This window comes from Agaricus bisporus (genome assembly GCF_000300575.1).
Source record: "Agaricus bisporus var. bisporus H97 unplaced genomic scaffold AGABI2scaffold_2, whole genome shotgun sequence".
Taxonomy (NCBI): Eukaryota; Fungi; Basidiomycota; class Agaricomycetes; order Agaricales; family Agaricaceae; genus Agaricus; species Agaricus bisporus.
The window spans coordinates 2,538,855-2,548,864 of record NW_006267355.1 but is presented as its reverse complement, the minus strand read 5'-3'; the positions used below and the strand labels follow the sequence as shown (position 1 = coordinate 2,548,864).

The following is a 10,010-nucleotide window of genomic DNA, read 5'->3' as shown; positions in this document are numbered from 1 at the left end:
GTTCAACACAAAGGACATTATATATCTCAAATTGCTCACCGGCAAGTACGAGACGCAAAGCCTGAGTGGGTTCCCTTGCTTTCATAATGACAAACGCCTCGATAGCCAATGCGGCATTCTTCTTCTTTTCAAAGCGATTCAATGAGAGAAGGGTAGGTGCTTCTCTATGAACCTATTAGCCTCGCAAGCCAGCAAGTAAAAAAAAAGAAATAATACGAACGACAGTATTGTTGCCACGTCAGTGTTACTCGTGTCCACGTTTGACGTGTACGCCTGGATGTTTATGCCAGGGTATACAATGTCTGGGTTCTGCGAGATGGAGGGGAAGTACGAGTTGAAGACTCGCGCGGTGAACTTGGAATTTGCCAATATAACATCGGCTTGCCCTTTAACGAATGGTAAAAAAGGTTTGCAAGCAAGTAAATACAACGGCGTACTTGTTGTAACTTCTTCCAACCAATCCATAGGATATCGATAAATCCGTTTTAACAAACTCCCCTGTTTCTTTAATAGAGTCCCGTCGACGAATGCTCCATTGGCCAATAGCTTGTCCGGGAAATGGCAGTAAAACACAACACGAGTGCTTCCAATTACACGGAGGAATGGGACACATGTCGACAGCTGGTCGACGAAATATACATCATAACTTTGCGCATTCGCGCTCAGCAGATGAGTCACAAGATGCATCTGTCTGGCATGCGCACATAGTATGTGGAATTTCCCTTTGATAGATCTTGGAAAGGGAGGCTTGACGTAACGAACTTTAAGACTACCTTTTGTACAAGCTCGTCAGGTTGACTTTCCTCCTGTGAGCTTAAGACACAACATACCGTCTTTAGTTTCTTCAAAGCAATGATTTGGATCCCAATGCGAAGTATATATATCAACGATATGTCCTAGTTTTCGAAGACCGAGGGCAGCGTCCACTACAAACCGTTCGGCGCCGCCTATATTTGATCCCCATCAGCATATGTAAATGTTCATAAACATTTCCATACCAATTCCGAGGTCAGGATGAAGGAAAGCTATTCGAAGGCGCCGAGGTGGCATTTCGAGCGTGGGTCCGAGCAGACGACATAAACAATCAGTAATTTACTGAGATCATTTGTGGACACATGTTTGGTCCTGGTATAATGTTCATTCAGCCTCTGTGAGCCCTAAGGGTACGTAAATTATTACTCGAAAATCGACCAAAAAGGTTGACCGATTACAAATCAATTCGTGAGAAGATATGACCCGGGTTGTAGTATTTGATGTGCGAAATGATAAATATATATCATCCGATTGCATAGACTATTACATATCTTAACTCCGATCTAGCCACCCCTCAAAATCAAGTATATGACCTTTTTCATAGTTATCTATACCAATTTGTATGTAGTTGCCCAGACAAAATATATGTGAAATGAGGGTTGATCAGATCATTATTATATGCATAATATCAACATTGATATAGGCTAAAATGTCGGCAAAATACTATCCAAAATAATTTAATCTAACCTGATAATGTATTTATTAACTCTTCTGTTCTATTACTTAGACTCGACATATTGAACCCTTCCAAGTTACACAACAACTAATTATTAAACTACAGAAGACGTCTCACGTTTTACTCATGGCTGCTGAAATTTGACTTAGGGTTGATATATGCTCACACTCAAGTATATTTGAACTTAGAACTTGATATTGATTTTTCACTTATTCACTACTTACTTGGCTTGAAGTCCAATGACGTGATCAAAGGTTTTGTATTTTGTTCAGCCCGCGGGGTACGGTCACGTGACCTGAGATCCAAAGTCCACGATGACATCAGTCATGGGGTATATGGCGCACTAAGAGAAATAACTATTAATCTGGTTACGTGGCTCAAGGGTTAATCAATTTATTGATTGAAGATTTGAAGTCCCCAACCCATAGTCATGGGTTCAATTCTCGATGGTGTCAATATTTTAAATTCACCGTTGAAATAAAATACTAACTACCAAGGGTGCGTAAATATCTGCTATAATACATGTAGTAGTAAAATACTAAGAATACAATAGTACTCGAGAAAAAGTGAAATTAGACCTTGCCAGAAAATCATCGTTCCAGTGCGTAGTTTATCATTTACCACGCTGATGTCAATTAAATACAACCCTTATGGTCTCACAGTGAGCATCTCAACATGCAAAATTAGGGAGTCCTCTCAGATGTTTGATTGCCTATAAGTATCTTGTTTCACTATTTTGGATGTTTCACATGGGATTTTGTGCATTATAGGTAAAGCCAAGCGGAGGGGTGCATGGCCAGTGCACATCAGCGGGGACGGCGCGTGCGCGGGTAGACAATTATAATTATAAATCCTAATAACAGCCTTCCTTGTATACCTCCAGAGAGTCCAGTGAGAATCCTGGGAAGGTCGTCTATTCTCGGGAGGAACAGAACATCATGTGTTACGCCGCCACATCAATTTCGGCAACCAGCACCATCCCAGCTTTAGGCTTCAATTTTTACCTTGTAACATCATAAACGACCCAATGAGTAAGACTCAGAAACCCTCAGAACCCGAATCCGACTTGAGAACGGTTCTCGAGAACGAAATCAAGTATGTCATCATCTGGTCTTTGCTTCCTGACTTAACTTCCCTACGTCTGTTTCCTCTCAAATCACGACATTGCAGAGAATGGCACTTTCGTGAGTAGAATCCGAAAACCTTTTTCTTGAAACCTCCCCTCTCCTTGTCAATCGTTGACGACTTATTATTTTCAACAGATATCTACTTCCACCAGAATAATTATGAAGAACATTCAGCAGCTCTCAAGCTCCGAGATGCTGTTCTTCGTCTTCGTCGAGATGGTGCATTTGTCGCTGTCCCCTTGTTTCGTGTCAATACAAATCCTATTGGTCCACACCCTGTTGGTCAGTAGTCTCTCATGTGAACGTGTTTCCTGGTACACCACTATTCTAGAGGTGGCGTAGAAGGACAAGGAAACCAACCCATTCGGAATTTTGGTTCAGCACTGAACATTTTTGATTTTTTTCTAACTTATAACAGGTTCATATGAGATCTGGTGTCCTGCCGAAACCTTTTCAGCTGTTTTCTCGTACATGTGTTTAAACCGAGGCAACTTGAGGTACGTCCATTTCCCAGAGCTCATCTCACCGTACTCATACTTTCTGCATAGTGTCCTGATCCATCCGCTGACAAGAGAAGAGGTAAGTTCACTTATGACCTTAAGTGAGATCGATCGTTTGCTGATGATTTCTAAAATCATAGCGACGGTAAGGAAACGTAGAGATTCTTTCGTGCAATCAACTAAACACAAAAATTCCACCATAGCGATCATGAAAACAGGAATACATGGCTGGGTCAGTCATACGCTCTCGATCTCTCAACACTTCCAGTTTACACCGAAGACCTACCTCTCCAATACCCTGCGCTGAGTCCGTTTATTCTAAAGCCATCTTTCAAGCCACTCATGCTTCCACTCTAGGACTTGGTTATTCCGCGCCTCCCACTCTCACAATTGAAGATCGTCTCAAAATAGGAGGCAATATCGAGGCAATTTTGTCCACCGATCATGATGCCGCTAAAGCTCCGCCGAGAGATACTCTGTAATTATACCATATCGTGGAAGTGTTCCCACTCGCGAAATGCAAACGACGACACAATTATGATTGAAAAGTGAGGTTTTTAAACATCAATTCAAAGCAAAACAACAACAGGTCCGCCACAGACAAAACATAGGTACATTCTACATGGTATCAATATTTCTAAGCTAGTCTAATCTAATGAAATCCTACACTATTTCGACACCAGACGTGTCAGCCCATTCACCAAAGAGAAGACTTATACTTTCGCCATTGTGTGTTCTACGGATACTTTCGGCGATTGTTGGACTAACATCAATGGTGATCAATTTCGAACACGCATACTGATGTTGTTTTTGTGGGATAGTATTAGTGACCTGAAAGCCCATCAGAGTCATGGACATTTCAAAGTTAGAGAGACATACCACAAGTCGCTCAATGGGGAGTCCGTTGATCATACTCATATTAGCTTCTGATAGAAGCCCTGTACAAGTGGTTATTGTCGGTCTAGTTTTAAACGAGTTGACGCGAACGTACCATGCGATATTAGAGCATGGACAGATTTGGCACCGTTTTCATCTAGAGTCCGCGCCGCCAGGGAAAGAGTTGTCCCAGTGTCGATCATGTCATCAACAAGAATCGCGACCTGACATAAGCTCAGTTTGTAACGCTCTGGCGCAACAGCCCCACATGTTCACACCTTATCCTTGACATTTCCAACAAGAATTTCCATTCGTTCTGGTGCCGTTTGAGACTTGCCGTCCCTTTTTCGATGAGTTAGAGCAAACTCAATTCCGAGCTTGTCAGCCATTGCGGTAGCACTTTAAAAATATGGGCAATTAGGTCACAGCGCAAAAAAGAGTTACACGAATGAGCGCACCGCTTAGCACCACCAGCATCAGGACTGACAACGATACCATTTTCCCATCCGGGAATGTTCCGCTTAATATAGGAAATCATCAAGGGCTCCGACCAGAGGTTGTCCACTGGGATATCAAAAAACCCTTGAATCTGACTGGCATGGAGATCGATTGTAATGACATGGTCACACCCTGCAACAACCAACATGTTCGCAACCAGCTTTGCCGTGATGGGCGCGCGCGATTTTTCCTTCTTGTCCATACGAGCGTAGGGGAAACACGGAATAACAGCAGTGATCCTGCGTGCTGATGCCGTTTTGCATGCGGAGATCAAAATAAGAAGTTCCATGAAATTGTCGTTGACGTCGCTGCAGCCGGATTGAATGATGAAAACGTCTTCATCTCGGACCGATTCGGATATTTTTACGCTGGTTTCACCGTTGGAAAATTTCTTGACGGTGACGGGAACGAGAGGGACGTTAAGCCTGACATTGTCATTCCAACACAGCGAGTAGCGATTCAGGGAATGCCTCTTGGAAGTGACCCGAGAAAGCTCACCGCTCAGCCACAGCCATGGCGAGCTCGGGATGACTATTACCTGGATGCAACAGGTCAGGGATGAACCGGAATACAAGGGGGACGAGACGTACCAGCCAAAATGCGAATGGAGTTGTTGTGGTACATATTGAATGAAGAGAAATGTGAATAAGTTAGCGCATTAACTGGACTGAAATGGTTAAGGAGAAAATTACAATCGGAATTAAATCCGAGTGCATCAATCAGTATTTGTTCCGCACAAATAAATATCACAGCCACGTCTTCACCGCACCGCAAAACACTCGATTGGTCCAGATGGGAGAAACAAACGATGTGATTCGAGTCATTATCTATCATCAAGGTGGCACTCGGATGGTGATATTTTCGACCACATACTCGGAGTCCGCATATCCTAGTACCTGTGTTAATAAAGAACTTGCGTGATAAAGTCAATTCCTCGAATCATTCAAGTGACATAGTAAAGTGAATATACCTATTCAGACCTTTGACTCGCGCGATTTGTGCTGAATTGTAATTGGCCAATCCCCGCCCAACTTCAATCACATCAGCTTCCGTATATTGTTGGTTTCTGTCAGGTTCCATCACATCATTTCCAGGAGCGAGCACTGAACGACCAATAGCAGCCTCCTCGTCTTGCGGAGATGCATCGGGATTGTCCCTGACCGGGGTACCAGGTCGCGTCAAACCTAATCCTTTTGTGTATCTTTCCCGCGCTGCCTCTTGAGATACGGAAGAGATACAATCACCTTTGCGGATGCAAACGCGAACCGCCTGACCTGAGGCAAATGCGCCAATCACGCCGAGAACACCAACTGCCAATAAACGTCCCCCAGATTCTCGATGAGATAGGACTAAATGTGCCCCAGCATCAATAATCACGCTTCCAGAAGGAAATAAAGTATGGCTAGTCCACGATTTGAGATCACGTAACGGCGTCGGCGAAGCCGTGAAAACCGTGTGTGGCGGACGAGGAACGCAAGGCGAAGATGAGCCGCTGGCGTCCTGGATGAGATGGTGGCTGCTACTGCTGTCCCTATGGATCTCGGTTGACGCAGGATTCAAGGAGGGTTCTCGAGGAGTTGACGGAACCGAAAGGCTGATGGCAGAGTTGTGCTGATGGTATTCAATGATACCAAAGATATTCTCCGGTTTCCTGCTTGATGTGATAATCGTCGTCACGCCTGCAGCAGTGGCAATATCAGCAGCGATTAATTTTGTCTCCATACCACCAGTTCCGAGGCTGGATCCTAGAGTGGTTGTACTCACTAAAAAGTGATATGCGTCTTAGTACGGAGAGACTACTGGCAGATCAACATACCTTCCTTGCGAATAGCAGATACCGAGTCTACTATCTCAATTACAGTAGCGTTTGGATCCTTTCGTGGATTCGTCGTGTATAGACCATCGACGTCGGTAAGAAGGAACAAATAGTCCGCGTGAATCATCGCGGCAGTGATAGCGGAAAGAGTATCGTTGTCTCCAAATTTTATTTCCTAAGTTCTACTAAATCATCGACCACGACAATATCAAATCGTAAGGACTTACACTGACTGAGACAGTATCATTTTCGTTTACAATGGGAACTACGCCCATGGATAGCAGCTCTTGTAATGTATTGACAGCATTGAGGTATCGTGTTCTCTACCCGCGGAATATCAGCACAAAGAGGTGATGATGAGAATCAGTTACGTGACAACGCACGTCCGATATATCTCCCCTGGTTAGCAACACTTGCGCAATGGGTTGTTCTAACTGCCCGAACAGGTTATCGTATAGTGCAATCAGGCGTCCTTGCCCAATCGCGGCTAATGCCTGTAGGAAAGTGACACATATCAGCTGTGATAAAAAACATGAGTCAAGTCGGATGAAAAGACACACCTGTTTACCTGATAGATTCTTTGGCCGACTAGGCATGTCCATCCTTTTAAGCCCAACGCCAATAGCGCCAGAACTGACGAGGACGACCTTATGGCCCTGATTTTTTAATTGTATGACCGTCTCGACAACGGAAGAAAGTGTAGAGAGCAATGGCTGATGTGTTTGTTCATGGACGATAGACGATGTTCCTACCTCATTTATGGGATTGATGAGATGCGACTTTAGAGAAGTTAACTCACCTAGTTTGATGACGACGGTGCAGGGGCCATTTCGTGAACGTGAATTTGAACGACCCATAGCGTTGATTGATCAAGCAGCATAAGATAAGAAACAGTCAAGGGAGGGATCGATGAAGCTTAAGAATGTCCCGTCAGGCGCGTATATACGCAGGCCGTGGGAACAGTCTCTGTGGCATCATAAAGTCTAAAATCAAATCACACAGAACTGATTTGGGAGAAGTAGGAAAGGAAGGAAAATAGTGATTTACGTGGTGAGAATCGCAAAAGAGGTGCAACATGAAGAATGAATGCAAACTCTTGCAAATGGAATTCTATGGGAGCAGTCAAAGTTAAGAAAGCAACTTGAAAACAGTAGACTTTTCATGGATGAGAAACCTTTTCGATTATTGATGGTATTCCGTAGTTTCTATCTAACCGAATACGAAGCACGGCACATGGCATTCCTTTGACAGTGAACATCGGGTGCAGAAACCGCATCTGTCGCATATCAACCATGAACGACGAGGAAGGAATGGCCCTTGAAATTATCGGCATCGCCTTTTCCACCGGTTGTCTTGTAGCATCCTGAGTGATAAAATGGCCATAGTAGCTCACAGCATGGGCACAGACTAGGGGAAGAGCACAACCTGTTGTGCAGTGTGCCAACATCAGATGAAAAGTACGGAAGTTGCCGACGTTGTTTGATCTGGAGCAACACACAGATAACACGGGCAAAAATATTTTACGCGACGCTTTGAACATAGAATGTCGTCGCCAGAGCCCATTCACGAGTATGAACCGCCAGAAAAGACCCACAAAGTGTGTTCCTTTTCTTTCTTTCATCCAAGTATTTACGGTGACACCAAAATCAGTATCAATCGTATGCTCAAAGCCTGAAAGAAGTTCACCTCCCCTCGGCGTTCAACCAGGGACAGTATGAGCGCGAAATTGGCGTACGTATCCATCCGCTTCGCGCCTAGAAGGTTTCTAATCCATCCTTCCAGGATAATGAATCTCATTTTCACCAAGCATTGGAACATTGGCGACAGTTGAACCTCGCTCCATCGTTTATCAAGTTCGCGAACTATGCCAGTCCTTTATCGCTATCAATGCCGCTGTTGTTGCATCACTGGAAGGATATTGTGAACCAGTGGGAAGAAGCTATGGACTCTGCGGACGACGAGGGACTACGTGCCCTCCTCGAGTAAGTCTGTCGCCTGTCATTGTCAGCATCCAATGCTAAAAAGACCTTAAGCCTCATGCAGAAGCTAGCACATGATCTTCGAACGACATTATCCACAATCTACCCTTCTATCCTCAAACGCCTACTTAAGCTTTTCCCTCGCTCACTCGAACCTGCAGCATTAACAGTCCTCCTCGAAACACTCGCGTCTCTTTTTCGCTATCTCCTCGTGCCTTCTATCCACACCGAACTCATCACTCATTCGTGGGGCGCTATCCGATTAATATTGCCCAAGTGCTTGCCTGAAATTCAGAGGGCAATAGCAGAGGTGTGGGGATCCGTCCTTCGCAGACTGAAAACGGCTTCGAGGGAACATGCTGTGAAACTGTTGGCGGAAAATGTTGAGGGACTGGAGGACGTTTCAGCGTGGGCTATTGTATTCTCATCCAAGGTTTGTTTTATCGGTTCGGACGTCTCTTTTCCGCGGACTGATGATGTTTTGTCAAGTCAATATCTCAAACTCTACACACTTCCACAACGTCCACTTTCGCGGCTCTCCTCAATTATCACGTTTTGGCAGAGAATCCAGATCCGACGTACACCGTCTTACGTCGTTCCCTCACCGCGCTCATTCACCATGTTAAAACTGCCGAGCAATTTTCCGTCTTGGGAGATCTTCTAGTTCGCGAATTGGTGAAGTCCATTGATGACATTGGTGCCTCAGAACCCGAAAGACTGCGGAGGATCCTAGAAGTCGTCAGCATTGCATATTCTGTCCGTCAAGGATCACGACTGTCCCGTATGTCCTTTTCATTGCCTTTGACTTGCGAATAATGAATAATGACGCGTTTAGAATCCCATCATACCGCTGTCTTCACTCAGCTCAAGTCACTGCCGCTTGAAGACGCGATTCTTCACCCAGCTCTTCTCAAGTTTGTTTCATCATTATTCCTCGCATCAGAGACCTCCCTCTGGTTAGGCCCCGGTCTCAAATTCTTACAACACACATGGTCAAATTCTACCTCTACAGAAGTTACGACTTTCGCGATAAAGTTACACGCTATTCTTGCTGATCTAAATTGGGGTGGATGGAAACTCGTTGCGTTACCAATTGTCATTAAAGGCACGAGAAAACTGGATAGTGTAAATGCTGAGCCGAGATTGGTAGTGGAATTCCTCGCTAGCTTGGTTAGGGCGAGAAAATTGAATGTGGAAGACGTTGATTTGGTTTGGAAAGAGGGATGCGATCGGTGGATTGTCGATGGCAGATTAGGTGCCTGGAAAAGAGATGATGACCTGGCTGTAAGTCGTTGTATTTGCAATGGAAATTTCTATCGACGAACTAATTTTGATTCAGGCTGCAGAATTGGAAAATATATTGACTCTCTCACCTCTTCTTAGTGAGAAACTCACGAAGAAGCTTATCAATGTGATAGAAAACGAACTTGTCGTCGCCGATGGGGGTGTGAATATGGTGCCTGATGGCCCCGCTGCCCCTAGTGTACTAGCGAGTCCAGCTTGGATCCTCGGTAAATGTATGCGCGCTTTGCAGCAACGCCCTCATGCCGAGTGGGCCACGGAAATCAACCTTTCCGATTGGGCACAAAGCAGTATCAAGAACTGGGGTTCATCACCCGAAATTCTTGCAGGATTGACGCCTCTAGTACGCTCCAGGTACAGTTTTATCTTCTTTTCCTATAATGAATACATCGGCCTAAGATGATCTCATTTCAGTATACCATC

At 44.7% G+C, this 10,010-nt stretch overlaps 4 protein-coding genes across 4 annotated transcripts in view; 1 reads left to right on the top strand and 3 right to left on the bottom strand.

Annotated features, from left to right (window-relative positions):
- Window positions 1–1,050, bottom strand: part of AGABI2DRAFT_65105 (hypothetical protein) — a gene marked incomplete at both ends in the record, with an annotated part of 1,556 nt that extends 506 nt beyond the window's left edge. Inside the window, 5 exons of the mRNA XM_006458571.1 lie at window positions 8–164; window positions 221–386; window positions 438–769; window positions 827–947; window positions 999–1,050. Of these exons, the coding sequence (XP_006458634.1) occupies window positions 8–164; window positions 221–386; window positions 438–769; window positions 827–947; window positions 999–1,050 (828 nt within the window). The remainder of the gene's footprint in view (window positions 1–7; window positions 165–220; window positions 387–437; window positions 770–826; window positions 948–998) is intronic.
- Window positions 1,051–2,470: 1,420 nt separating this feature from the next.
- AGABI2DRAFT_134340 (hypothetical protein) lies at window positions 2,471–5,402 on the bottom strand. Its single transcript, XM_006458570.1, has 15 exons — window positions 5,081–5,402; window positions 4,989–5,028; window positions 4,451–4,915; window positions 4,271–4,391; window positions 4,108–4,216; window positions 3,996–4,054; window positions 3,800–3,947; window positions 3,474–3,727; window positions 3,320–3,423; window positions 3,257–3,261; window positions 3,165–3,195; window positions 3,035–3,113; window positions 2,752–2,898; window positions 2,660–2,673; window positions 2,471–2,584 (listed from the first exon to the last, which is right to left on the bottom strand). Exons 1-8 carry the CDS (start codon window positions 5,112–5,114, stop codon window positions 3,681–3,683), a joined length of 1,023 nt encoding a protein of 340 aa, XP_006458633.1. The 5' UTR covers window positions 5,115–5,402; the 3' UTR covers window positions 2,471–2,584; window positions 2,660–2,673; window positions 2,752–2,898; window positions 3,035–3,113; window positions 3,165–3,195; window positions 3,257–3,261; window positions 3,320–3,423; window positions 3,474–3,680.
- On the bottom strand, window positions 5,324–7,163 carry AGABI2DRAFT_64285 (glutamate 5-kinase; the record flags this gene model as incomplete). The annotated part of the gene is made up of 7 exons (XM_006458569.1): window positions 5,324–5,402; window positions 5,461–6,253; window positions 6,307–6,481; window positions 6,534–6,629; window positions 6,690–6,800; window positions 6,867–7,054; window positions 7,106–7,163. The coding sequence occupies 7 exons, from the start codon at window positions 7,161–7,163 to the stop codon at window positions 5,324–5,326; spliced, it is 1,500 nt and encodes a 499-aa protein (XP_006458632.1).
- A 790-nt stretch (window positions 7,164–7,953) lies between these two features.
- AGABI2DRAFT_64634 (hypothetical protein) lies at window positions 7,954–9,990 on the top strand (the record flags this gene model as incomplete). Its single annotated transcript, XM_006458568.1, has 6 exons — window positions 7,954–8,037; window positions 8,089–8,288; window positions 8,340–8,718; window positions 8,775–9,066; window positions 9,121–9,576; window positions 9,632–9,990. Coding segments are annotated over 6 exons (1,770 nt in total), but the record flags the coding sequence as incomplete, so codon positions are not given.
- Between the last annotated feature and the right edge of the window lie 20 nt (window positions 9,991–10,010).

What these genes read in the sequence shown, in the direction of transcription:
- AGABI2DRAFT_134340 (XM_006458570.1), bottom strand. Translation starts at nt 5,114, where the DNA reads ATGTACCACAACAACTCCATTCGCATTTTGGCTG. An exon ending in GCCATGGCTGTGGCTGAGCG is followed by an intron (nt 4,916 to 4,988) that starts GTGAGCTTTCTC and finishes TGACAATGTCAG; the next exon opens with GCTTAACGTCCCTCTCGTTC. An exon ending in CCATGCTCTAATATCGCATG is followed by an intron (nt 4,055 to 4,107) that starts GTACGTTCGCGT and finishes CCACTTGTACAG; the next exon opens with GGCTTCTATCAGAAGCTAAT.